The sequence below is a fragment of the Pecten maximus genome, chromosome 8 (genome assembly GCF_902652985.1).
Source record: "Pecten maximus chromosome 8, xPecMax1.1, whole genome shotgun sequence".
NCBI classification, from domain to species: domain Eukaryota; kingdom Metazoa; phylum Mollusca; class Bivalvia; order Pectinida; family Pectinidae; genus Pecten; species Pecten maximus.
The window spans coordinates 42,701,100-42,727,736 of NC_047022.1; the positions used below are offsets into that span (position 1 = coordinate 42,701,100).

A 26,637-nucleotide genomic window follows, 5' to 3' on the forward strand; every position below is an offset into this window, starting at 1 on the left:
TGTATCTCATTATATTACGGTTTGCTGAGATTATTGGTGTTATGTACCTGTCGTGTTTCCTAATGTATTATAGCGGGCCTTTGTGTGTTGTGTTTGTCAGGAGATTTATTGAAAACAACATCTAAAGAAACACAGTATTTTGGGTCACCAATTACACGACCTTCTGATATGTTGTGAATGGTTTTCATTTGGACGAACTGTCATTTCATATAACAGTATGTGGCACGTACTCAAAACGAAATGAGGCGAAATCATTATTAACGTTCATAATCTTTTTGCTATTCAGAATATATGTTTTGCTTGAGGGGTTGTAGGATATGGCATTTACCTCTCTCGAGTTAGTTGATTTAAAAAAGGTACTTAAAACTTGTTCTAGCACAATAGTATGAATAAAAAAAAAACGCTGATAGTGTGATCTGTATTTTCATACATTAGTGTTTCGACATATTCAAATAATGCGATGAGATATTACCCATATGCACAAATTTACGAATTGTTATTCAAATATCCATATACATGTATATAAACATTTCATTATTTCCTGTACTAGGTTTACTTATATGACCCCTAATAGCTAGACGTGTGCCTCAAACTTTAATTTCTGCAGTTCTTTTATCCATCAACTAAAAAACAACGGGTAATATGTTCGCAAGTATGTAGCGATGGCGTCTGCTTCCCGCTAAAAACTAATCTAATCATTGGTCACTATCAGAGTTTAAAACCCTTGGTCAGGGACATTTCTATGTGACGGACATATAATTGATGTTTATAATAAATGTGTCCTCATATCTAAACGTAAGGGAAATGCATTCTGTGCGGCAGAACACAAATCTCAAACTTTCCTTATTTCACCGACATAAATATCATAATGAGATAATCCTTTTCGGTAAAATAGTTATTTGCAATTAATAGTGGAAAACGTACGGGATCCGACCACGTGGTAGATCTCGCTTCATTATATATGACATGTATAATGTAGGAAAAGTGGTTTGGGTCAAAGTTCAAAATTCCAACCAAACAAAGAGTAAATAGTGGTATAATTTGTTCTTTTTACGGAATTCAAATTGAAATCAAAATATTAACTTAAGCAATTCTCTTGTTTATGGTTATTAATTATTTTCTTATAGCTCTGTTATTTCAATCACTCACCTTTGTGTAAGTTTTGTTGATGTGGAAAACTGTGGTTAATTTTTTATATTTAGAATTATGTTATAAAATCATCTGATTTGTTACAAGATAAAAATATCTGTTAAATATGATAGCGGGGTGTAGAGGAGAAACCGGATCAACTGTTAATCCTTACGATGTGATGAAGAAAGCTGCTTATTCTGACAACTGTAAGAACAAAGAAGGTTGTGCTGTTCCTTATCAGGTAACCATATGTATGATTGTTCTGTGATATATATTCTTTTGACAATGTAAACATTGTATTAGGTAAAATTAAAGTATTGTGTTGTTAAAACTAAGGGTTGGCCTCCATAACCCTGGTTGGTTTATCTTATACATTACTTATGAAGAGTCGAAAAACTACACGGCATATGCTGTATATACTACTGAATCTGTAATGAAATGCATTCGTTAGTGTATTATTTGTACAATTATTTGAGATTGTGAAGTTCTTCATGTAGATCTCTAGTCCCTAATATCTCTTTTCTCTTATTAATGTTGGCAACATGCAGAACAAACAAATGATTCTCATGCTGTTTTCTGAAAACATTGAGTACACAAGCTTTCACCAACTCTTTGAATTATGTACACCTTTTCAAAATGTTAACCCTTGTGTTCACATTGCAATAAAACTTAAAAGGATCACACATTGTAATATACTTGTTTTTGTTATTGTTTTTATTGTAATTATATATTGCAGTAAAAATATAAGTTTTTCGTTTTTCATCGATAAGAACGAACCTTTGTATTCACCTTTGTGAAACTTGCCGATTTTTTCAATCGAAGCGAAGTGAGATAGAAGGGTTATTTTGCAGCATTTCTGAAATATTCAGACGAATTTTGACGAAATACTCACTTGAAGTAAGATTTTCATGCACATATTCACATATTATTTGATAACAGCAGAAAACGCTTAAATTGCGCTGATCAGTCCTTTCAAATTACCGCTGTCAAGTTGATGTGGAGTAACGACACAAAAAGACGACGTCATTAATTGTTTTAATGATTCCTATATAATGACACTATTAATTTTTCAGTGTTTTTAATTTCGTTTTTTAACATAAAAATGCAATAAAAAGAATATTTTAATAGTTTGCCGTTGAATACAACAAATATTTCACTCGCATGAAAGAATATCGATATTTTTTCTTCCCACTCGTGAAAGTATGCTTATTCTGTCGTACTCGTGAAATATATTTCATATTCAACGGGAAGCCATTCGATATTCCCTATTTATTACATTTTACCCAGTGAAATATTGAAAATTATTTATTCGATAAAAGTGATATTTTTCACTTTTGAAAAAATGTTTATTTTTCTGATATCTTTCACTAGTGAAAGTTGAAAAATATCGCTTTTTTATTTGATCTATCAGAACACCGCTTACAAACGACAAAGGGGAAATAAAGATTTACATATACCTCTCCGTCATGTTATAAGACGTCAAGATTTTCGATATAATATATCTAAAAGTATATTCAATAATATCAAATAGATTTCACTCGTATGGCTGATAATTTGAGATTACTGAATACACTAATAGATATCCTCACATTGGACCACACTATACGAGATCTAAATGGAAGACGACTGTATGGTAATCGTCGTTCGGCACCTAGTCCTGTATTCATATTAAATTGTTATACACTCCTATCAATAGCACGACTTTATTCCTTACAATGAAAATGTAAAAAGAATAATATTCTGGTGTTACAGTTATCTTTCTTGAAATGAACCTTGTGCAAATGTTAAAACATCGACAAATGCTTTTTTGAAGGGGACAAAAACCAGAGAGCAGTGTGCTGCGTATTGTCGCCCGCTAAGTTGTGTATGGTTATCAATCGAGAACTCGACCCACATGTTAATACAGTGTGGACGTAAGTATAACGTGTCATTCGTAGAAAACACGTATTGATACAATAAACCAGTTTCTTTTGGTTCTAAGTTTTTCAGAACAACTCATTTTAATGCGGTGAAAGGTGTGGTTTCCAAAAAGCATTGGACAGTATGAAATATCTTGACATATTATTAAAACATTATAAACTAATTAAGAAGGCAAAACCGAATTTTCTTAAGTCTACATTTGCTTGTACAATTTTCTTGTCACAATTACATTGAAGGAAATACACCTATGATCCCGGAAGAAAAGGCAAAGGCATTCCTTCATTCCCGGAAAAAACGAGGTTGGTTTTATGAACTGGAGGAGGAGTGCAGGGAAGGATGTACTTGGCATGAAGTGGAAGAAGTGAGAGGAGGAAGTGAATCTATTGTAAGTGATAATTTAGAAACCAATTGTAGAAAAGGAAGGTAACCATTGTTATTCCAAAGTTATCATTTTTGTTCCTAATCTAGCATCATAGTTCCTTAACTATCGTCGTATTTCCAAACCTATCATCGTAGTTACTTGAATATCAATGTAGTTTCAAATCATTAGCGTTCCTCAGCTATTATCATAGTTCCAAAACTATCTACATAGTTCCTTAAATATCAAACTATTACCAAATCATCTGAGTTCCTAGGTCATTATCGTTTATAGTTTCTTAACTATTACCGAAGTTCTAAACCTATTATCGTAGTTCGTAACATATCACTCTATTTTCAAATTATTTGAGTTCCTAATCTAGTATCGTAGTTCCTTAACTAATATTGCTGTTCCAAACGTAGAACATTAACAATAACCATAGTTCCGAACCTCTCATTGCAGTTCCTCAAATATAATCGCAATTTCTAAACTGTCATCGGAGTTCCTAAACTGTCATTGTAGGTTTTTTTATTTGAATCAAACATATTTTGTTGTCTAAACGTACAAAGGGATTGGGCACAAGTTTTTGCAACTTATCAATGCCCTTTTCCAAAACAAATACAAAACATTTGACAAAATAAAGAGTAAAGGTCACGAAATTAGTATTTTTGTATCATCTTTGTAATGTTTTTGTAACATTGTTCTCCGATTTGTCAAAAGGCAGGAAGTACAGAACAAACACATATGCATTTTAGAATATATTGCTTATTTTTGTAAACTTGTGTACATTTCTGAATATGATTAAATTAGTGTCTACTAGCAGATGATAATTTCCTCATAGGAGTAACTGTAAGTTCATAGCTGCATCGATATCTACATTTCGAAGACTAAGAAAAAGTATTTGCCTCTGTATATCGTAATTTGGACACTCAAAGAAAAAATGAAAGGCATTCAGAATTTTCAACCAGGTTAAAACGAAATAAGTCATGTTTGAGAGAACTGTTTTGATACCTTAACTTAGTATGAATTGTATTAATTTTCCTATCACCAAAACCATAGTAACTGGGATGTTTTAATGTATTCATATCCGGTGTAATAACCTTTTTGAAAATGCTCAAGCTAGGAGAAGATGTAATATTATGATCTAGTTCGTTCCATAGAGGAATGGTTGAAGGTAAAAAAAGGTGAATATGTATCAAAAATCCTATAGTTAGAAACAACAATATCATTTCTATTTCTAAATGCTTAAGGGGTATTTTGACCCACAGATTGGGGCACTAGAATATTTAAAAAAAAAAAAAAAACTGGAGTTAGATTATTTTTCATCTTAAACAGTAATTGTAATTTTCCTCTATTACGTTTTTCCGAAAGTGGCTAGTTCTTAAACTGTTATCGTAGTTTCTAAACTGTCATTGTCGTTTCTCAACCGTCATTGTAGTTTCTTGACTGCCGTCGTAGTTCTTAAACTGTCGTCGTAGTTTCTAAACTGCCATCGTAGTTTCTAAACTGCCATCGTAGTTCTTAAACTGTCATCGTAGTTCTTTAACTGCCATCGTAGTTCTTAAACTGTCATTGTAGTTTCTTAACTGTCATCGCAGTTTTTAAACTGTCATCGTAGTTTTTAAACTGTCATCGTAGTTCTTAAACTGTCATTGTAGTTTCTTAAACTGTCATTGTAGTTTCTTAACTGTCATCGTAGCTCCTAATTCATCATTAAAATTATTTGGCTTTCGTCGTGATACCTAAACTATCGTCGCAGTTTCTATAATTTCATCGCAATAATAACGAAAGAGTCGAATCCATCATATCATATATGTTAACATATTTACTAGCTTCTACATGTAAAAGCACACCAATTCTCCATGAAGTCTATCCGTTATCTCTCGGTTCTCCTGCTAGTCATCAGGATGTGGTATCAGTACGTCAGTAGCTGAATGGGAGTCTTGAGTGTGGTACTCAAGCCGGCAGTTGGTCACAAGGCTTGCCTTTAAATTTTAGGTTTAAACTGTTATGATTTGTACATGTAATGAACACTAATAACATTAAATAGAGTATAATCTACTAATATACACATTTCAATAAAACTTTACCCTTTTGATAAAAGAAATTCCAAAACCACATTTTGATAGACAAGAAACATGAAATGCTATTCTATTGTGTCCAAAACTTTTGCAAAACAAAGAAAAAATATATTGTACATGCATATAACAATCTATGATACATTTCATTTGTCTTATGTTGTATCTAATAAATCTATTCTTTAAGAAATCATTTTGACCTTTATGGGTATTTTTAGCAGAACTTCTGTTAATCGTGAAAATAATACAGCTGTAGCAATTTCATAATCTATGTTCAGTTTAAGTATTGTTGGTAAATTAAGGAAACTAGACCTATTTTTTGTTTCACAAAGTTGTTTTTGTTCGTATAACTTATTTAATGATTCAATGACCGTATCCCCTTATTCAAAACGTTCGTTCAAATTGAACAGATAGACCATCAGATTCAGCACTGTATTTGATTTAAAATTAAAATAGTCTTCGTACTCTCCTCTTAAAAAATAAACCATGTCCCTGCTACATCCTCATAAGTAATATAGCCCTGTTACATCCTCATAAGTAATATAGCCGAGGTATTCTCTCTATAGGTCATATAGCCTGTTACCACCTCAACAGTTATATCAATGTAGACATCAACTTCCTTAACAAATAATATCGTCCAGGTATTCTCCTCAAAAGGAATATACAGTGGTAAATCACAATACAGTGTTAAACCCAACACAGATATTTATCACGTCATGGTACCGACACAATGATAGTCGCAGTATTTCTCTTTTCACATGAAAAACATTTGTATAAACAAAACGCCGATTTGTTTACATTGGTGGATGCCAAATGTGATATATAATATTCTTTATTATGTAGATGGAGTACATGCGCTGGTATGTTTGTAACAGACGTTCTCCGTGTCCTTCTGGTCAATACTGTTCAGTAACTGGCTCATATTCCAATTCCAATAACCTGCACGTGACATGTAGTGGTAGGTATCACGTTTGGTTTACTTTAGTAATTACGCATGCTGCCTCAGGCACTTTAGGATGTCACCTGCTCATTTCATATTCATATTGCCTTCAACTCAGAATAAACTCTTGTCTTTAGAAAATTAATATATAAATATATACATTAGATTTTAAGTTACATTATATATATAATATACTTGAGGCCAAAGTATTGAACCATTACGTTCTTACAGACACCTTTTTTTATTATTATAGTTGATGGCGGATGGGGTAACTGGGGTAGCTGGGGCGCGTGCTCCGTGACGTGTGAATCAGGAACAAAGATGAGGTACCGTTCGTGCAATAACCCGACCCCCGTCGGACAGGGATCATACTGTGCCGGGTCGAACAGTGATACAACAACTTGTCGGCCGTGCACAGGTAAGTTTAATATCCTACCAGGAGGTAGGATACCCTTGGTACGTACCGTGTTGTGAGTATTTTACCCTCGGTAGCTAGTATTGGTGAGCATAACAGCCTCGGTAGCTTACAATGATACATATAGCGCACTTGATAACTACCAGTGGTGAGTATCGTACCCTCGTTAATTACCAATGGCGAGTATAGTACTATTGCTATTTACCAGAAGTGAGTAAAGTGCATTTGTCAGTTACCTATGGCAAGTATATTACCCTCGCTAACTACCAGTGATGAGTAAAATACCCTCGTTAATTACCAATGGCGAGTATAGTGTCATGTTAATTACCAATTGCGAGTATAGTATCGAACTGTCAGATATCCAGTCTAGAGTTGATGATATCGATCGACTTACAGATATATCTAAAAGTCAGATATCCGGTTGTCTATTGGTGATGATGACCTACATATATAGCCAACTGTCAGATGTCCTGTTGTATATCGGTGATTATGGCTTACAGATATAGCTAACTGTCAAATCCTGGTGTGTTTGTGATGTTGAATTACAGATATAACTGTGAGATATCCTGTTGTGTTTGTGATGTTGAATTCCTGTTGTGTTTTTGCTGTTGAATTACAGATATAACTATTAAAGTAACTGTGAGATATCATGTTGTGTTTTTGCTGTTGAATTACAGATATAGCAAACTGTCAAATATCCTGCTGCAACAGTGCAATTCCGGCCTTGTGTTTGAAGTGTTCCGACTTGGATCTTTACAAACTTGACAATGGTGATTCGACATGTACTCGTAAGTCTGATTTATCACAGAAAACATATTCAGGGACATCTAACTGACGACACTTATGTAATTAATGTTAAATATAGAAATATATATCATCGATTTCAGATGTGACCTTCATTTTGATTCACTCAGTAAAAGTGTACGGGCTACGCTGGGCATTGTCACCTCTTATCTACATTTGTAAAACTGTTTCTGCACTAGGCATCTACACCTCGTTCCTACATTTTAACTAAATCTGCGCTTGTCATTGACACTTCATACCCGATTTTTAACGGTAACGTGCTTGTCATTGACACTTCATACCCGATTTTTAACGGTTACGTGCTTAGTATTGACACCTCGTAACTATATTTCAATTGGTTCTTCGCTTGGCATTGTCATCCTATACCTACATTTTAATTGGATCTGTGCTTGGTATTCACACCTTGTGCCAAGATTTAAATTGTTCAGTGCTTTGCATTGACACCTCGTATCCACCTTTTAACTGGTTCTTCGCTTTCCATTGACATCCCATACCTACATACTAACTGGTTTTTGAGCTTGCCATTGGCATCTCGTACCTACATTTTAACTGGTTTTGCGGTTGACATTGACACCTCATACTTACATTTAACTATTTCTTTTTTCAAAAACCTTTACAATTATAATTTTCAATCTGGAGGAAATGTGACATAATGGATTGTTTTCAACCCAGGAAAGTGTTCTTGGGAGGATCGGTGGTGCTGGCCAGGTACATGTAGTGGAGATTACGCCAGAACTTGTTCCTGTGCTGCTGGGTTCTCAAGGTATTATGACAGCAGTCAGGCCATCTGTCAACGTAAGTTTGTTTTGGTTTTTGGTTTTTGGGGTTTTTTTTCGGTTGAGTTCTATATTGAATGTTTTACTGTAATCATTTACATGCCTGTTCGTTTAGTTGGTGTGTTTGCCTTACACAACTTCAATCATCAAGCGAGTTTATTTTATCAAACGGGCTATTCTATCGGACTGTCAATAGCAGCAGTCGGGATTTACTGCTTTAAAACAATATTTTAATCGTCTGTTGTGCAGCGACCCTCCTACCGAATATCACAAGCTGCAGCATGCGAGTAACTGCATCAAGTGGAGATTCTAAAATGTCACCGTTTGTTGGATCATCCCATTGTGATAACCAGCAGGATTTCTACGGGAATTTCCAGGTCGATAGTATATTGACCTCCACAGCATTTGATTTCATTGTTGACGTCACACATGTAGCGAGGCCGGCGTTTGTCGACAGCGAGGTGTTTGGAATAACTGATGTCCAAATACATACAGTGAAAAAACCAGTGACAGGTACGTTAACGAATTAGTATGAACTAATGCTTACACCAGATTGAAATTACAAGATATGTTAGATAGGTATGATTAAAATCAAATGTCATATAGTGTATATGTATATATGGATTATAGTATGTTGATAACATCTGAACCTTTTACATCATTTTTGATGGTTGATCGTGTATTTTGAAACTGACTTTGTTCAATGCGACATCACAATTAGTTATTAAGTGGCCTAATCAAATTGTATACATATGACTTTACAATAAATTATTCTAAGTAATCAAAATATTGTGGCCTATGTGGTCTTATGCATATGACGTCACAATAAGTTATTTTAAGCAACGAATACATTGAGGCCTAACACATTTTTTACAGGCATAGGATATACTTTTCGTTGACGTTATTATCGGAAGATTTTGTAAGAATCAAATAATCCCTTGACAAACTTGATATTTCTTTACTGAAATTTTCTCGTAACAATATTTCTATTAGGTGTTGAGACACTGGTAGCCAGTCGGACTGTCCGCAGTGACCCGAACAGCAACTCTCCTCAGTCACATTTCATCCCAACGGACCAGACGATAGCTGTGTCGCATACTTTATCCAACGGACAAAGGTAACGAGATCTTTATAATCATACATAAACCTTGGTTATAATGTAAATGTTACTGCCATGAAAGAATAACTTCGGCAGTCCTGCGTTACAGATGAAACCTGTGCTGGCTTCTCAAACAACATATTTCTCCGTGACATCAAGTTGGTTAATTAACCTGTATAATGCTGTTATGTATAAATATATAACAGTTTGAGGTATTCTATTGACTTTGTGTTCTTGTTGTTAATATTGCTGTTTTACTGTTATGTATAAATATATAACAATTTGATGTGTTCCATTGACTCTGCGTGCTGTATTATACTGTTTCTTGTGTGCTTGTTGTTAATAGACGTGTCTTACAATTGTCTTACAATTACAAACGACAAACACACTACGTGATTGGGAGGTTTGTATTTTAGCGCCCTATCGTTCAGTAGTATACGACACTTTGGGCAGTTTAGGGTGTTTGACAAAGTATCGGAAATCTACGATCCCAAAGATCGACAAGTGGTATAATGAAGATGTACGCTATATCTTAACGGAAGTTAAAATCAAATATGCTAATCACACGAGAATGTCTTTTATATCAATTTAAATAATTTTGAGTGTACTTGTGATTGTAGGATAAGTGGTGTGAGAAGACGGAGAGAGGAACATATACCATTCTCCTATTTGCGAGCCAAAACGCCATATTGCTTACATCTAATAGTTATAAAGATGTGTTTATTTCATTAGGTTATGCTTGCGATTTCATCCAAAAGCTGGAGGTCACTTCATATCGAAGAATGTTCATACCCACGCAACATGGACAGAGAGATACACAAAGACTGAGAGGACCCGTGATCTCTGTTATATATACGACAATGCTAAACCAGAACATTGCAGTGTAAGTGGTTCATGTTCGGAGGAGCCATTGACGGTATCGTCACGTGTCACAAGGGAGAGAGTGATAAGTATTTCAACATCCGGTTGGACGGATCCATTTCCTGTAGGAGGTAACGTGCTACACTCGTCCGGAATTGAATCGCTCCGAGTGACGATTCATGACATTAAAGAAAGCGGTATTAACAGACTATTCATGGATAGTGCAAAGGCAGACGGCACAACGGACCTAGATATGGTACAAAATTCTATGATAACCATACAATTACCTGAACACGAGCCCGCTATGTACGGTCTTCTGCTGGAGGTCAAGGACGTTGCAAATAATATACGACTGAGCAGAACATTCGTCCTGTACGACAATTCATCCAGAATCAGAGTTGACTCACGATATAAGCTGTATGTTACATCAGCTGCAGAAAATACCAACTACACCTGGCAAATCGTACATAGTGAAATATGTGTTAGCTGGCGAGATCGGTACTATAACGACAAATTTGTGCATTTTAACCCTCTCAGACCAATAGACGCTGCCGAACATGGTCTCGTCCCGCCAGCCTACGATCAGACAGACGGTATATTGCCTGTTATAGGAACATCAAACGTGCATGGAATCACCCATTTTAATTACGAATTAATTAAGGAAACTGATGGCCAAACGATTTCTTCCAATGTCATCAGTAACATATCTTCTCAGAGTGTCTGCATACCACATACGGTTAAGGATGGCGATACATACAGATTCATGTTGAATGCGAGTGACATTGTAGGAAACTCTTTTGATGAATCCATTCAGTTCTTCGTTGACGCGAGCCCTCCAGTAATATCTAATGCCTGGTTAGTACGGGATGGACACCAACAACTGTTTGTTCACAATTCCACGGATCTATTTAGAATGTGGCTGGAGTTTGACTCGTACGACACTCACAGTGGACTTTTACAAGTTCTCTGGTGGTTCTACGAGACAGAACCGGAAAGACTGATAGGACAAGGAGCGGAAGGAGTACGACAAACCAATAACGAGGTTAGCCTTTATTGATATATAGATTTATCTTCAGATTGACATATTAACTGTAATAATAATAAGCCATTATTATGTAACAATATTTTATGACTTTCAATCTAAATCATCTCCTCTGTAATATACTTAAATGCATACTATTTCACATTTGTATACATATCAATTTCAAATCAAATTCCGTAAATTTTTTAAAATTCTCTTTTCAGACGTCATGTTCAGAACCCCAGTTGTGTATATGTCCATTTGTCGGTATCTGCCAATTTGTCCACTTCAGTTTTGACCTAAACGCATTAACTGTTAACAACACTCATATAGGTAACCATAACCGGAAGTACTACTACAAGATTGAAGTTACAAATACGGCCCTATTGACAACGTCAGTTGTAGTCGACGTAGATGTTGACGAATCGCCACCAGCAGATGGCGTTGTTTACGAAGGATTAGACGGCCAGACAGATATTGACTACATCAGTGAGTCCCGTATCTCTGTTCACTGGCACGGTTTTATTGATCATGAAAGTGGAATTGAGTTCTACAAAGTAGCTGTTGCGACCAGATGTCTCCAAAAGAATGAAATAGTTTCATCAGGAAACTTAACGGGACACATCCAGTATAAAAATACAACATCAACATCAACTCAGTTTGATATACAAGCTCAAGGGAAATATTTTGTTACCGTTATTGCGTTTAATCGTGCCATGGAACCTTCATCTGCCGTATGTTCTGATGGCTTCACAAGAAATGACTCTCCACCTGAAATAACCAATGTTACACTCTCCAACGCACGGACAAGAAAACACAAAGTATGTTATAACGGTGACATTTGGCTCATTTCTGAAAAGCTGACACGAACAAATATAACCGGAGCATCATTGTGTTCTCATACATGTACAGACACTACAAATGGATTTAAACTCGATTTACTTCCATTGGATTACAACCAATCATATAACACTAATGCCTGCAGTATGACAAACCTTCTTCACTTCTACCTTCCCGTTGACAGCATTCGTCTTTCCTGGAACTTCCTTAACAATAACATACCAATCAGCACAACCTATGTTGGATTTGGTTCAACCATTCTATCAGCTGATTTCCCAGATCTTCAGAACTTTGAATCTGTTCACCAAAATACATTCTTCAGACAACAACATATTGGCTTTACTACCGGGACAGAGTTTTACATCTTCATCAAGGCCGTAAATAAAGCCGGCATTTCGACTACAGCAACATTTGGTCCTCTTGTAATTGACGAGTCAGCACCTATATGTCCCTTGTCAGTACCGTTATATCAGAATGGGTCTCATGTGGTAGCAAACCTACATAGGAACATGTTCACAGACGCTGAACAGCGAGAAGACGTTTCATCCATTGTCTACCGAATTCGTAAGTATTTTCAATTTTTGTGATAACAAAAGATTTAATGATAAGCCATTATTTTATTGCACAGTAGGGTTTATGAATACACTTCTTATATTTTTGGTGAACAACATAGTAAATTGTATTTTAATTGTCATCCTTTATTTAATTTACGCGAAAAACTTTTTTATAGATTTTGAGAAGAATGAGGGAAATTCAGGCTTTTCGTCTTGGGAAGCATTCGACACAGCCGTTTGTACAAACCTTTCTGATTGTCTGGCTCTTTCCATTGACTATCTTCAGGAATTAGTTATGGATGTGGATAATCCATTACATATCGAGCTACACGTATTCAATATCGCTGGTCATTACTGCACAGTGATGAGTGAAGCTATCCACCTTCCCGCAATATATAAACCAACCATCGGGTCAGTAAAAGATATATATCCTGGATTAACTGAGGAACCATTCACCGATAGAGATGTTTCTTTTTCCCTCACTGGTTATTGTGTATCGTGGACAGGTATATCCGATCAAATGACAGCCGTGACTGTCGAAGTTGGCCTAGGGATCAGTCCGGGTATAGACGACATCGATAACTTCCACACAGTAGAGAATCAGAACTTTCACTGCCAAAGCAATGCAACTCTCACCAAGAACACTACTTATTTCGCTGTATTACGAGTAAACAACAGTGCCGGGACGGGTCTTGCGTCCTCGGATGGGTTCACGGTACTTTCTGAGGATGATGTATTGAATATGATATCGGTCTTTGATGGTCTGGGCTGTACTAATGATTCATTTGTATGTCAATGGACTCTGCAATCGGACGACACTCTTCCACACGCTACTGCATCTTGTGACCAAATACTACACATCGGCCACCGATATACTGTACAGTTCCCAGAACAGCTGCATGACGTCATCACTATTACCAGCGATGATGTCGTATTCAACAGAGGTGAACCAGGAAGTATTACGTTTACACCAGTTGATCGTCGTCCGCTTTTTACTATCGCTTCAAATATTCCGGAAAACGCTCCCGAGATGAGATTCAATGTATTCCGATGCCAGAAGGACATCGATTATCATTATGCTGGTGCTCCTATAGCTGTGCACTGGGAGGTAAAAGGTTACACTAATTACATCACACACTTTGAGATATCTTTGTTTGTGAAGGACACGGACAACAGTGTTAGTGTCATTGAAACGGTAATCGCGACTGCCGACTTACGAAGTGTTGTATTCACTAACTCAATAACGGACTCAAAATATATTTTTGGTTCAGTCAAAGTATGCTTTGCAACGACATGTCTAGCTGGAGTCGTTTCCGATGGATTTGTAGAAGAAATTGAACCACACATTGGCCCGATCTCGGCCATTCTAATGGACTATTCTGACACGTGCAGCACGATCAATGTGTCCTGGAGTGACGTTCAGTGTTCGAATATAGCCGACTCGGGTGCCTTGTTTTATCGGTGGAGAATAGCGGATAGTGACAGCGGCATGTCTACGAACCATGACTGGACCACAAGTGTTGGAAATAGAACCGAACAATACCAGGTAAAGAATATTTCGTTGGTACAATGAGTCATAAATTCGTTTAGTATATTTTGTATATATTTAACAATCTCTTATCACAACATTAAATCCTCAGAATTAATTCTTCAACCTGAAATAAGATGATTTTGTCTGAACATTAAGCCATAGTCAATATTAGTTATGTTCATGGTCACATTCCCGTATGGTTTCTTTTTGATGTTTTATTGCTAAGACGGTACTTTTCATCCTTTTCATGTGTAATACAGGTAACAGCATGTAAAAAGATGCCCACAGATGTCTTTACACAACGCTACATTTGTCTGCAAGCATTCTGTCATTCCGGAAGAGAGACAATCAGTTGTGAACAATTACAGATACAATTTCATCAGAATAAATTCTCTAAAGAAATAGTATATGACATCGACGTGGACTCTGTTGTCTTTTCTGAATTAAAGCTATCAATATTTAGCTCAAATATTGGCGAGAAACTGAATAACGTTCATGAACTCGAGTTAGATTACAGTCGTACCCGACCAAAGTTAGGCGCGTGTATGATCGGACTACAGGACAGGAAAGTAACTTGGTATCTCATGACAAAGTCAGAAATCCCAAGCGACACATGTGATAGTGACATCAACTGTTTGATGTATGGAGAAACAAATGAAGGCGCCATTTCCTTCGGAAAGGTAAATCTCGACGAGGGTAAATATTACATCTGTGCCAGAAGTGCAGCATGTAACCGAACAAGAAAGGACTTTGTAGAACATTTCGATAAAGTCGAAGGTTGTAGTGATGGCTTGATAATAGACGAAACTGGACCAAGTCCGGGGTCTGTCATCCTTCACTCCAATGGAGGTTATCTGTCTGATAGCAATGAAGTATTCATTTCCTGGACAGATTTCCATGACAACTTCGCTTCTTACGGTGTTGGATTCCTGCAGTACAGATACGCTATTGGTACGTAATTACAATATTCCTTGACTTCATTTGGCTTTAGTTTGTCATTGACACATAGCGCACATTTAACCAATAATCATATCTAGCGTCAAACAAAAGTGTCTATTGGTACGTGATTGACAATATTCCAACAAAAGAAAATAATCAATATAACCTAAGACTGATATTAACTTTATATTGCTTTTGATTTATATAGAGCTCATTTTTACATGCTTATTTACGTCGCCAACACAACGTAGCCATCATGAATTGGCACTAATTTATAAAAACATTTTTGTACAAAGGGTCCTATCCCATGGGACAAGATGTGCAGACATACAGAGATGTTGGGGAGGAACAATCAGTACTGGTACGGAATACACGCCTGACATCAGGGATCGTGTACTACGCCACGGTAGAAGGTATTTAATACATTTAGACAATTTAGTTCTTACCACAATTTACAGCTGTGTTGATGTGTGATGCATAGGAAATAACGGGGTATATATTTTGACACAAACAGATTATTAAGAGGTTTCATACTCTAGCCGAATATGAAACCAATGTTTCTCTTCCATTAAAGCCAGAGACAAGGTCGGATTGGCCACTACAGCGATTTCTAACGGTGTGGTATTTGACGACACTCCTCCAGTAAAAGGTAAACTGTTTGTTGGAGACTTACACGTACACAGATACGTGACGACACTTCAGAATCGTGTAATCCATTGGAAGGGATTCTTCGACATGGAGTCAGGAATTAAATATTACGAAGTAGCAATAGGGAACTATGCCGATGTCCCGGATGTGGTCTCCTTTCTACATGTAGACCCCTCCACGTTTTTCTTTGACTTCAGTGATTTAGACCTCCAGCATGGCCATCGCTATTACGCATTTCTTCGGGTAAGCGACATTATGCAATAAATTAATAATAACGAATTTTATCAAAAAACATATCAATAGTGTGATTTTCGTTCTTTAACAGCGCAACGATAGTACTTACGGGACGCTGAACACGTCAGTCAAAAGAAACAAAAAATAGTTTTGATATGATTATTGTAATGAAATACCCTCTTTCCGAGTCATTTTGATTTTATTTATCGAATCGAAAACTTTGTATGTTACATTGTTGTAGACTTGAGTATAAAAATACACCATTTTAGGTAACCAACCGAGCTGGATTGTCACTAGTAGCCGTGTCACGGTATTTCCTTCTAGATGATACCCATCCCTTGCCAGGAATTGTCCGAGAAGGCCCCGGCTATAGTGTATGTATAATGTCCTATATTATAGTTTTATTATCATTTATCTACATGCTCGTCAAACAACCCGGTGTTATCTATTCACACCAAAACAAATATCAAAATAAAACCAGAAAACGAATGAACGGTAGATACCATGAGACGGGATATATATAAACACATTTAGTATTTCATGGTTATTTAAACGATATTAAAAGACAAATGTTGGAAAGACATCATCGACTTTAAGGTTCGTTTGGTACAGAAAGGTCTCTGTCGTTTCACTCATGTTATTTCTTTCAGAATGATTTTGCTTACCAACGCAACTTCAGCCACCTGGTGTGTTCCTGGGAGGGCTTCGCTGACCCCGAGTCTGGTGTGGATCACTACAAAGTCGGACTGGGGACGGGACCATTCAAAAGAGACGTCAGACGCTTTACGTTTGTGGGTCTGAGAACAAGTATGTGGTAATCGTTTTTGCGTCACCATTACTTCGCAAGTTTATTGTAACTCTAACCTTAACCCTCATAAATATATATCTATATCCGGGGCCTAGCCACATAACTCAACTCTACTTAAACGAGAACACTGCCTTTTCCCGCGTGCCACATTTATATCATATATACTACATGTATATATTTTCTGATGTAATTTCTCTTATTTTTTCTGTGTTAGATATGGTCAGGTGTACATGAACAGACTTCGTGTTTAGCCATTATTTTTAGATATTTTATGAATAGCTATAGTATGTAGACCTTGTGAACGCAGATTTGGATTGAGTTATGGCATTTCTTATATTTGAATTCTCTATCGACCGAATGATATTTACTGTATTTCACGCCTATTAATATTTCCCATGATTATTACTATAAACATCATATATATGAACAGATATGACATGGTCTGTACCCCTGGAGGAGGGCGTTATCTATTACGTCACGGTTCAGGCCTGCAATACCGGAGGTCTGTGTACGGACGTCACGTCCAACGGAGTCTTGGTCGATCACTCGCCCCCGATACGTGGCCAGGTACTTGTAGGACGAGCGGAAGGACATCTTAATTATATAGGACAGAGGTAAAGGCATTAACAATGATTCAATAAAAATAGCAAGTTCCTAGTTTAGAGAAAATAACGAGGACTCAAAATGGAAAACTGCAGAAATAAGCTTTCTTTAATTTATATTAACTCGACAGTTAAACGACAATCAGAAACTTAATTTTAGTCTTTACTGTGTTGTATAGATCACACGTGGAGGTTTTCTGGGTGGGATTTCACGACTCCCATTCCGACCTGGATCATTACGAAGTTTGTATCAGTAGCACCCTCGATCCAGCCTGTAACGTTATTCCTTTGACTAACACACATCTGTCTACCGAACATCTCTTCACTGGCCTTGACCTTCCAATTCAATCGCCTCTTTACGCCACAGTTTGGGCATACAACAAAGTTGGACTTAACATCTACGTGACGTCAGACATGTTCTCGGTCGACGTCACTCAACCGATCTGTAGCCAGACACCTGTATTCACATCTAGTACAGCTAATATTTCAGAGGACACTTTCACTCAATGGGACACTTCTGTTCTCAAAATCTCGTGGATGTTTGAGGACTATGAATCCCCCATTGTAAGACAGAAGGTTTCCGTCACAAATCACCATAACGGCCACACGTATATAGAAGACCTGGAACTTTTTAATGAAAATCACACCACCATTCTACTTAAACCAGAACACTGGCTTCTCAGCGGTGACCGCTACCAGGCGACAGTGGTAGCATGCAATGGAGCCGGGTTATGTACGGCGGTTAACAGTGGATATCTGTTAGTCGACTCATCACCGCCACACATTGGAGGATTCGGTGATGACATGTCGTGGAGATTACAGAATAATGGTACTACAATCAATGTAACGTGGAATGGGTTTGAAGACGTAGAATCAGGAATCAGCATGTATCACGTGAGTATTGGAGAGACGTATAGTGGTAATGAATTATCCCTCGGCTTCATTTCACTCATACATGTTGGAGAACCTGGTGACATTCAGTATGGCTTCTTCAATGTAAATCAACAACTGGAAGTGGACATTAAAATCATACTGACAATCATAGCGGAAAACAATGCTGGACTAGTTACGTCTGCTACAAGGGTAACCACCCGTGTACTTAAAACAGATATGGAAGGTGATTATGGAATCCTAAAGATAGAAAAGCATTCGTGTGATGTCCACTATTGTAACAAAGACTGTACATGTGCTGCCCTTGGACAGAAATGCTCTACTGTCGATTCAAATACCTGCAACCAAACAGACAGCTCAAATTATCAGTCTGTGAGTGTCTATAGTGGGTACGATATCGGCGTCCATACACTTCATTCACTTTCGTCAGCATGTTTGGGTGCCAACTGGATCCTTTCTTCTTTACAATCTCATCTGAACGTTATACGCATGGAGTGGAGTATGGGATTAGAAAACATGGAGTATGGTGCTGGTATATTTGATACCTTACGAGAAGAGGTATGGCATGATATAGGAATGAGAGACAGTGTGGTTTATTGTGTAAGCAGCGATAACGCCCTGTTACACGACCATAAATACATAACTTATATAAGAGCTTGGTATGATACAAACACCTACAGGATATTCAGCTCACAGTCTCTACTGATTGACCGTACACCTCCGACTATTTTGCAAGGATTTCACATAAAAGTCTCAATAGATAACTGCGATTCCCATGTAGAATTCATCAAAGTGACAAACTTTGTGACGGCCTGCTGGAGGAATGGATTCTCCGACTCTCAAAGTGGAATCCTTCATTATTTGACGTCACTAGGGACAAGTCCTGGAGGTGAGTAACTATCGGTTTAACTTCGTGTTTTCTCATTCGGCACTGTTACACATGTATAAATAAACTGTAAATTATAGAAATAAAACATGTAGTCTATAGTAAACGTATCATGACAATATACCATTTAGTGATGATTATTTAAAAGACTTATTCCAAATTGATCTTTTTTTTTCTTTTTAAGCCTCTGACACGTCACCTGTACTTAATGTTGGAAAGGCCTCGAACTTCACCTGGAGTGAGCTGGATTTACATGCTGGTTCTAGATACTACGTTACAGTGACAGCTGTTAATACACAAAACGTGTCGACTACTTATAGCTCGGACGGGTTCGTTGTCGACACGGAACGCCCTTTGCCTGGGACTGTGTTCAATACGAAGAACTATAAAAACCACCTAGGTCAAGCTTCCACCGATACCATGGAAGCTTCCTGGAACGGCTTTATGGACAGACATTCACATATACAGCTGTATAAAGTTGCAGTTGTTGACATTTCAGACAATTCCTCGTCTTTGACCTTCCAGTCGGTAGGCAGAGACACTAAAGTTACACTGCGAGGTCTACACCTACTGGCCGGTAGGAGTTACATTATCAAAGTTAAAGCCGTGGATGCGTCCGGACAGGAAAGTGACGAAGTTCTTTCTCCACCGGTGATTATCGATCCGACCCCACCAGTCGCTTACCAATGTGCCAGTTACGTTACACTGTATAATGAAACACATGAAAGTAATTTGTCTACACCAAATGAAGAATGGAAGATAAGTTTGGGAAATGATTCAATTGTCTATCGACTTTTGGTGACCATATCAAACAGCACTGAAGATACTGATATAGTAGTGTCTCTCAACGATCACTCATTTAAAGCGCATCTGGTGCGTCAGTCTTTTTCCCATGTCTTTACTGTTCATTCCGAGGAGAGCCTTGTTCTTTCTGTGAAAGCATCAGATAGGAAGGTAGACCTTGGTAGTCTTACAGTTGTCCTGCAGGAATGTAACGACGTTAGTTTACACAATTATTCAACCTACCGGATACCTCTGCAGCAGATAGCGTGTTCTACAGTATCAGCCATGCTGCAGTTCATCGATCCAGAAAGTGATGTGCGATCAGTAGAATTAGGTGTGGGGACAACTATACACGGATACCAGGTCCGTGCACTTGAGCCAGTGTTTACGGGAGGCTATCACGCGTTCCCGGTTAATCTACCTCATGGAACCCCTATATATGCTACTGCAGTAGTGGAAAACAACGTCGGTCTGCGATCCTACTTCCGGTCATCGCCTCTTATCATTGACCATACTCCACCAACAATATCAGACGGACTCCTTCAGTACAGTGATGGAACAGAAGGTCACGTGGTCATCCATATCACGTGGAAGGTAGTGGACAAAGAGAGTCAGCACGTGGACTGTGTTGTAGCATGTGGTAAGTATAAATATGTCATTACTGCTCCTCATTTGTGGCGAGGAATTTGCGTGAAGTCATATAAGATACAAGCTACAAATAATTAGTTAAAACTATTGATTAGTAATGATTTACCTAACACTCTAAGCAACGAAGTAAAATTATTAGCTGGTGACTAATATCGGCATGCATTGAAAGATAATAACCTTAAAATTAAACACTGATTTTGAAAATATCAAATTTTGGGTAAAATTGGATGTTAGATTTAAACCAAATAAAACAAAATCTGTTCTTTTCTCAAGAACAAGAGCAACAATTATCCCTCGGTTGTATTTCTCAAACACTCTTATCAGTAGTTCACAAACTTATAAACAACCTGGCTTAAATATTAAAGCTGATGGGTCATTGAACATATACAAAATATTTCTTCAGAAATTACATAGAAGAGACAACATTCTCAAAAGTTTAAAATATCAATAAGATGGGGAAAAATTCATACATAAACGTAGCATTCATCAGACCAATACTAAAGTATGAAGATTTTTTGTTAAGGACAACTGTAATAATGCATATAAACATTAAATTGATACAGTTCAAATAGCAGCTGCACGGATTATAACTTGGCAAAGGAAAGGAACATCCCACAATATACCATATAAAGACCATCTGATTGATTCGCCAATATGATGACGTAACAGAGGAGAATGCACTTTATTTCACTGTATTCTAAATGTTATTTATATGAACAACAAAGGCTACAATTAAGGAATAAAATAAATAATCCGCAACACTTAACTCTGAAAGTACTGTCTCATGGAAAATTACAAGATACCTGGTGATTTTGATATTGATATCTTGCAATTTGTTTAAGAATGTTTAAAACTTTTGGAATAAACAATATTATGAGAAAACATTCCGGGCCTTCTAAAGCTTCAATACCATTTGTTATCTACAGATATTGTACCAACGACTTGCTTCTTACATTAGTTCTTAGATTAGTTCTTATTTTAATCGCAGATTGATTTATTTATGTATGTATAGATTTAATAATTACACTGTTGTATTAATTTCTACATGAACATATCACCTTATAAATTCTATGTCTCTTAATGCACATTATAATATAGCTTTGGTGGGTTGTTGGGGCATCCGATATGAGTCTAGCTCACATGTGTGGAAGGCTGGAGGAGGAGTTAATGGGCATTTATGCCAGAAACCCTCGTATTCATGGATTCAATACGTATTGCCTTTGAGATGTAAATAATGAAAACAATGATATTTGTTTTAGGATATACAAACTGCACATTTGAATGAAGATATTACCTCCATTTAACCATTAACAGCTTATCAATACAAATATGAAATCTCTATACTGACCAATATACATCATATACACACATTCATTTTCTTCAATTTGTTACAATCATTTAAATTTTAGATAATCTATTCATACCTGAAATAGATTTATATAAGCTTAGCGTGCCATCTGATCCTATTGTATATTTTGGTACTACAATCCCAATCGAGTTTGCTTACATTTTAAACATCAATTTATGATAACAGGGTCGATATGGAGAACCGAAGGAATGCAGACCGACAATATATCTAAGATAAGTGTGGATTCAGAACCCCTAAGAATCCCACATGGCACCATTATCACTGGAACAATCACGTGTGAAAACAATGCCGGGATGATAAAACAGGCCCGTACAAATGACATCACCATCCTTCTTGATCCTCCCGGACATACCGACAGCCGAATAAAATTCCTAAATGTTCACGGTACCACGGTCACTGGACAGGTCGTGACGAGGTTCGGGGAGAACCTTCAGTTCCATTGGGACGAGTTTGACTATCCCGGGGGTGACGTCACGTACCAGTATCGTATAGATTACATGAACGGTTCCAAGACATCGTGGGTAGACGTGGGTTTCCATAGCTATGTTACAACTTACACGTTAAACATCGTGAAGGGCTCGGAATGTGGCTTGGAAGTAAGAGGCTCTAACGAGAGAGGCGTTTTCAGTGAGATCATCAACTCAACCATATATGTACTCCGACAGTCACCGTTATTGACAGGTAATGCTATATATAAATTGATCTATTTTTTTCTTAATTAATAAGAGATGATGAACTGACTATGATTTACAAAATCAGGATCACTTTAACTTTAAACGTTTACGTAATACGAAAAAGAGTACGAATAGAATAGTATTGTTTGCGGGTATCTAAAAACAACCAGGAGTCAGTAAAATACAAATCTACATTATGAGGTTTATCATTAAGTGGCAGTACACTACAAGGTATACTATTATTAGTGTCTCATGGTCATATCATCATTCCCTAAATATATATACATGATCTTACATCTGTGAATGCATTAAACGAGTTTCATAATGTGGTATGCCACGAACATTTAGGCGAGTGACATTCTAAAGTATTGAACGTATTTGATAAATTTAATTCAATATTATATAGACACAAGTGTAAGCTTGTGTTTATCATATAAACAGTTATATCTTTATAGTGAAGTTATAAATTATACATGACGTCATAATAGTGGCAATACGCATGTCTCCTAGGATGTTTTTGACTCTCGCATTGCATGAACGAACCAGTAATGTGATAAATTACAATCCGTGAAGGCGATGAGATTGTTTTGTTTGTTTCTCTTTTCAAAGCTTTTTCTTTTTTTTAATGCAGTGGTTTAGGTAATTAGACATAATACCGTATTTGATTTTTTCAGGAACGCCATGTGGATTCCCGGAAGTTGAGGGAGGAAATGTCACCCTTAATTGTTCCCAGGTTTTTGAAGTGACTGACAGGCTGAAGACGTCCTACATACTGACAGTTGGCACCGAAATCGGATTCTCTGATGTCGTGTGGTATCACGTGTTTGACAGTAACGTCTTCACGTTTGAGTTGGATAATAATATAGCGGAACTTTTTGTGATGGTAACAGCTGTGTATGACACCGGTCCAGAAACCACATACAGAGACAGCTTTCCTGTAGTGTAGTAAACAATTCATGAATATCTATTAGTAGTATTTCGTAATCCAAAACTGAATAGTTAAAAAATAGTATGACTAATGTCATTCGACACGTGTTAAGCGTTTTATAATATAACATGATATTCGTATTACCATTGTATAATACCACGGCAAATATTACAAACAAAATAACTACATGTATATTAGGTAAATGTGTTTTTCATTGGGAAATGTTCGCGCATGTCCAAGGCTCTGATACAGTATTGGCGTGACAGGAAATTGAACTTTAACCTCGAACCGGAGTATTACCATGTAGCTCTAGCAACAACGGATCCATTGACATTTCTTTTTAAGAAGCGTAAGCCTAAAGAAATCACACAAAAATCCAAAATTTCGCCACCTTTTCCCTTGTTTTGATTGCATATGAATCACACTATAGATACAAATGAACAATATCGAATATTCTGTTATTCTCTAGATATTTTTCGTTAACATGAATGACTGTGTGATATTTTTCTGACTCGTAAATCCTTCTTCATGGCAGCGACGGCAACCATTTTGTAAAGTGCCTGCAAGATAATGGTTTTCCTTAACAATATCTGTTTTAGACTTCTTCTAAAGTTCCACCAGTGAGATTCGGGTCAGACTTGCCTGAAATGTCTCAGATAATCTTGACCTAGGGTTATGTTTAAAGGTCCGTCAAAAACCCAAGATCCACGCTATGGCCGCCATTATGAAAAACGCTATTTAAACCTCTTCTCTAGATTCACTGGTGCCATTGAGCCGATAAATTGAAGGAAAGTTAATGAACAAAAGCCGACAAAGTTTAACGACTGCAGCGATTATAATGATTATCCGACATGTACGAGTTATTTCCCCTCTTCCATCTACTTTGTTGCCACGTAATATATCAAATGCCGGCTTTACTGGAGACTTGAAAGAATATTAAAATTTGGATGAATGTCTATAAAATATTCTAAGGTAGTCTTTATGTTTGAAAATATTAACCCTTCTGGTCTTTTGTGCTTAGTAGGTGAAGCGCCCGTCAAATCGTCTATGACAATTTCTAGTTATGATTTTTGAGCTTGAAGTAATATATATATATGAACCCGTTATGGAACTTATCCTATCGCGATGTCTATCAACACTAACATACAGTCGACATAACGCATGGACCATAGAGTCTTTACACTGTAGTTTGTTTGTTATTGATATGGGTTGTATCAGAGACTTGTATATCACAATATACACAATATACAAGTCTCTGGTTGTATTTAGTTAAGCCAAGTATAATACGTAGGGTCTATTTTATATATTCATAACACCATATATATGTACATTTCGTTAATGAATTTATAATAAATGAAGAGTTTTTCATTATTGGATTTTGGTCATAATTTGAATTAGACCTCATTTTATTGTGTTATACCTATCCGAACAGGACAGGGCTTATAGTCATAAATTCATTTTGATGTGTTTTGATATATCTTTTGCAAGGTTATCATTTCGATGTATTTCATGTTATAATTATTTACATAGCTCCCTTATTCAGTTTAATCAATTCTGACTGCAAATAAATTTGCGTATGTAGTAAAAAGGCTTAACGGATTAATAAGTGCTGGAATCGGTAACATAATGTTGGCATCGTCTATTAGTGACGTTATCGTACGTCAACTAGACGGCTCCATTTTGAAAGGGCTGATCACTGATAGCGTTAACTACTGTTACCTCATGATCTCTGCACTGAATATTTTGGAAACGGATGCATATTTAATTTCTACACGAGGAAGGTTAACAAATTGCTTAAGCGTTCAGATCCTAAAGAACATTTTACCACGTCAATATTAAATATGTGTCAATACACGCTGTGTTTGACAACCACAGTTAATATCAGACAGAAATTGTTAATTGTGAATATATCAATTAAATAAAAACGTAAAAGTAAAAAACAACTGCGTTGTTTCTTTTAATTTTGTTATCAATACTGGTGTCTTTAAGTAAATTCACTGGAACTGTTTTAGTCGCCACAAATTTTAAATTATATTTCTTCATTCTGTATTTGATGTAAAAACTAGGATTGTATCTCATTTTGACTGCGTATATGTATACGGTAGAGTGCCCGCACTTGGCAACGAACATATTCTACGAAGCGCTAACACACTAACCATTGGAAATGTTCATTGCCAGCTGTGGGCACTCTAACGTATAGGCAGTCAAAATGAGGTCCAATCCTTAAATATACTACGCGATTGTTTAATTTAGTGTACAGTACCGCGTAGCAGAACAAGGACATTACGTAGTTCGTCGGGTTCGGAACCGTGTAGAGGAACAAGGGCATTACATAGTTCGTCAGAAAGTACCAAGTGGTGAAATAATTGTATAACATAGTTTGTCGGTTACAGTACCGCGTAGTATAACAACAGTGCATATGTATAATATAGTTCTGTGGCGAATCACTGTTATGTTACCTGTCGTTCCGGACTGTCCGTCTTCCACGTTGTTTATTAGTCTCGACGTCAGGTAGACGTTTGTAAGTGATATACACCTAGGAGGTTTAGAAGCGTTCTAAAGATGCTGATTTTATAAAAGGCGGCGGTCGAAGCTGGACCGAGACCACAATTAGCTTCGCTATATGTTTCATTGTAACATTAAAATTCATAGTAAATTCCCAAAATCTCATATCCAATTTTCCAACTCACCTGGCCAAGACCAACATGTGAGAAGCAAAATATAAAAGTTTCAACATAGCATGTTCGGCATTTTCTGGAGATAGCTGTCAAAATGTGTCACCAACGTGGATTATATACATCCGGGTCAAGGGTAGAGGTCAAATCAGGACTTTTCACACAGGACCCTGGCGCACAAAATACATGATCAATAATAATATTTTACATCACAAAACATAGAT

General features: G+C 36.9%; 1 protein-coding gene across 1 annotated transcript; it reads left to right on the top strand.

Moving 5' to 3' along the window:
• Positions 1-3,298: 3,298 nt before the first annotated feature.
• On the top strand, positions 3,299-23,895 carry LOC117332340. Its single transcript, XM_033891226.1, has 20 exons — positions 3,299-3,436; positions 6,331-6,445; positions 6,681-6,845; positions 7,520-7,630; positions 8,319-8,441; positions 8,672-8,935; positions 9,416-9,539; positions 10,254-11,424; positions 11,628-12,807; positions 12,974-14,343; positions 14,589-15,279; positions 15,564-15,680; positions 15,842-16,158; positions 16,419-16,523; positions 16,800-16,956; positions 17,388-17,571; positions 17,739-19,339; positions 19,521-20,759; positions 22,302-22,817; positions 23,485-23,895. Exons 1-20 carry the CDS (start codon positions 3,299-3,301, stop codon positions 23,754-23,756), a joined length of 9,960 nt encoding a protein of 3,319 aa, XP_033747117.1. The 3' UTR covers positions 23,757-23,895.
• Positions 23,896-26,637: the final 2,742 nt, after the last annotated feature.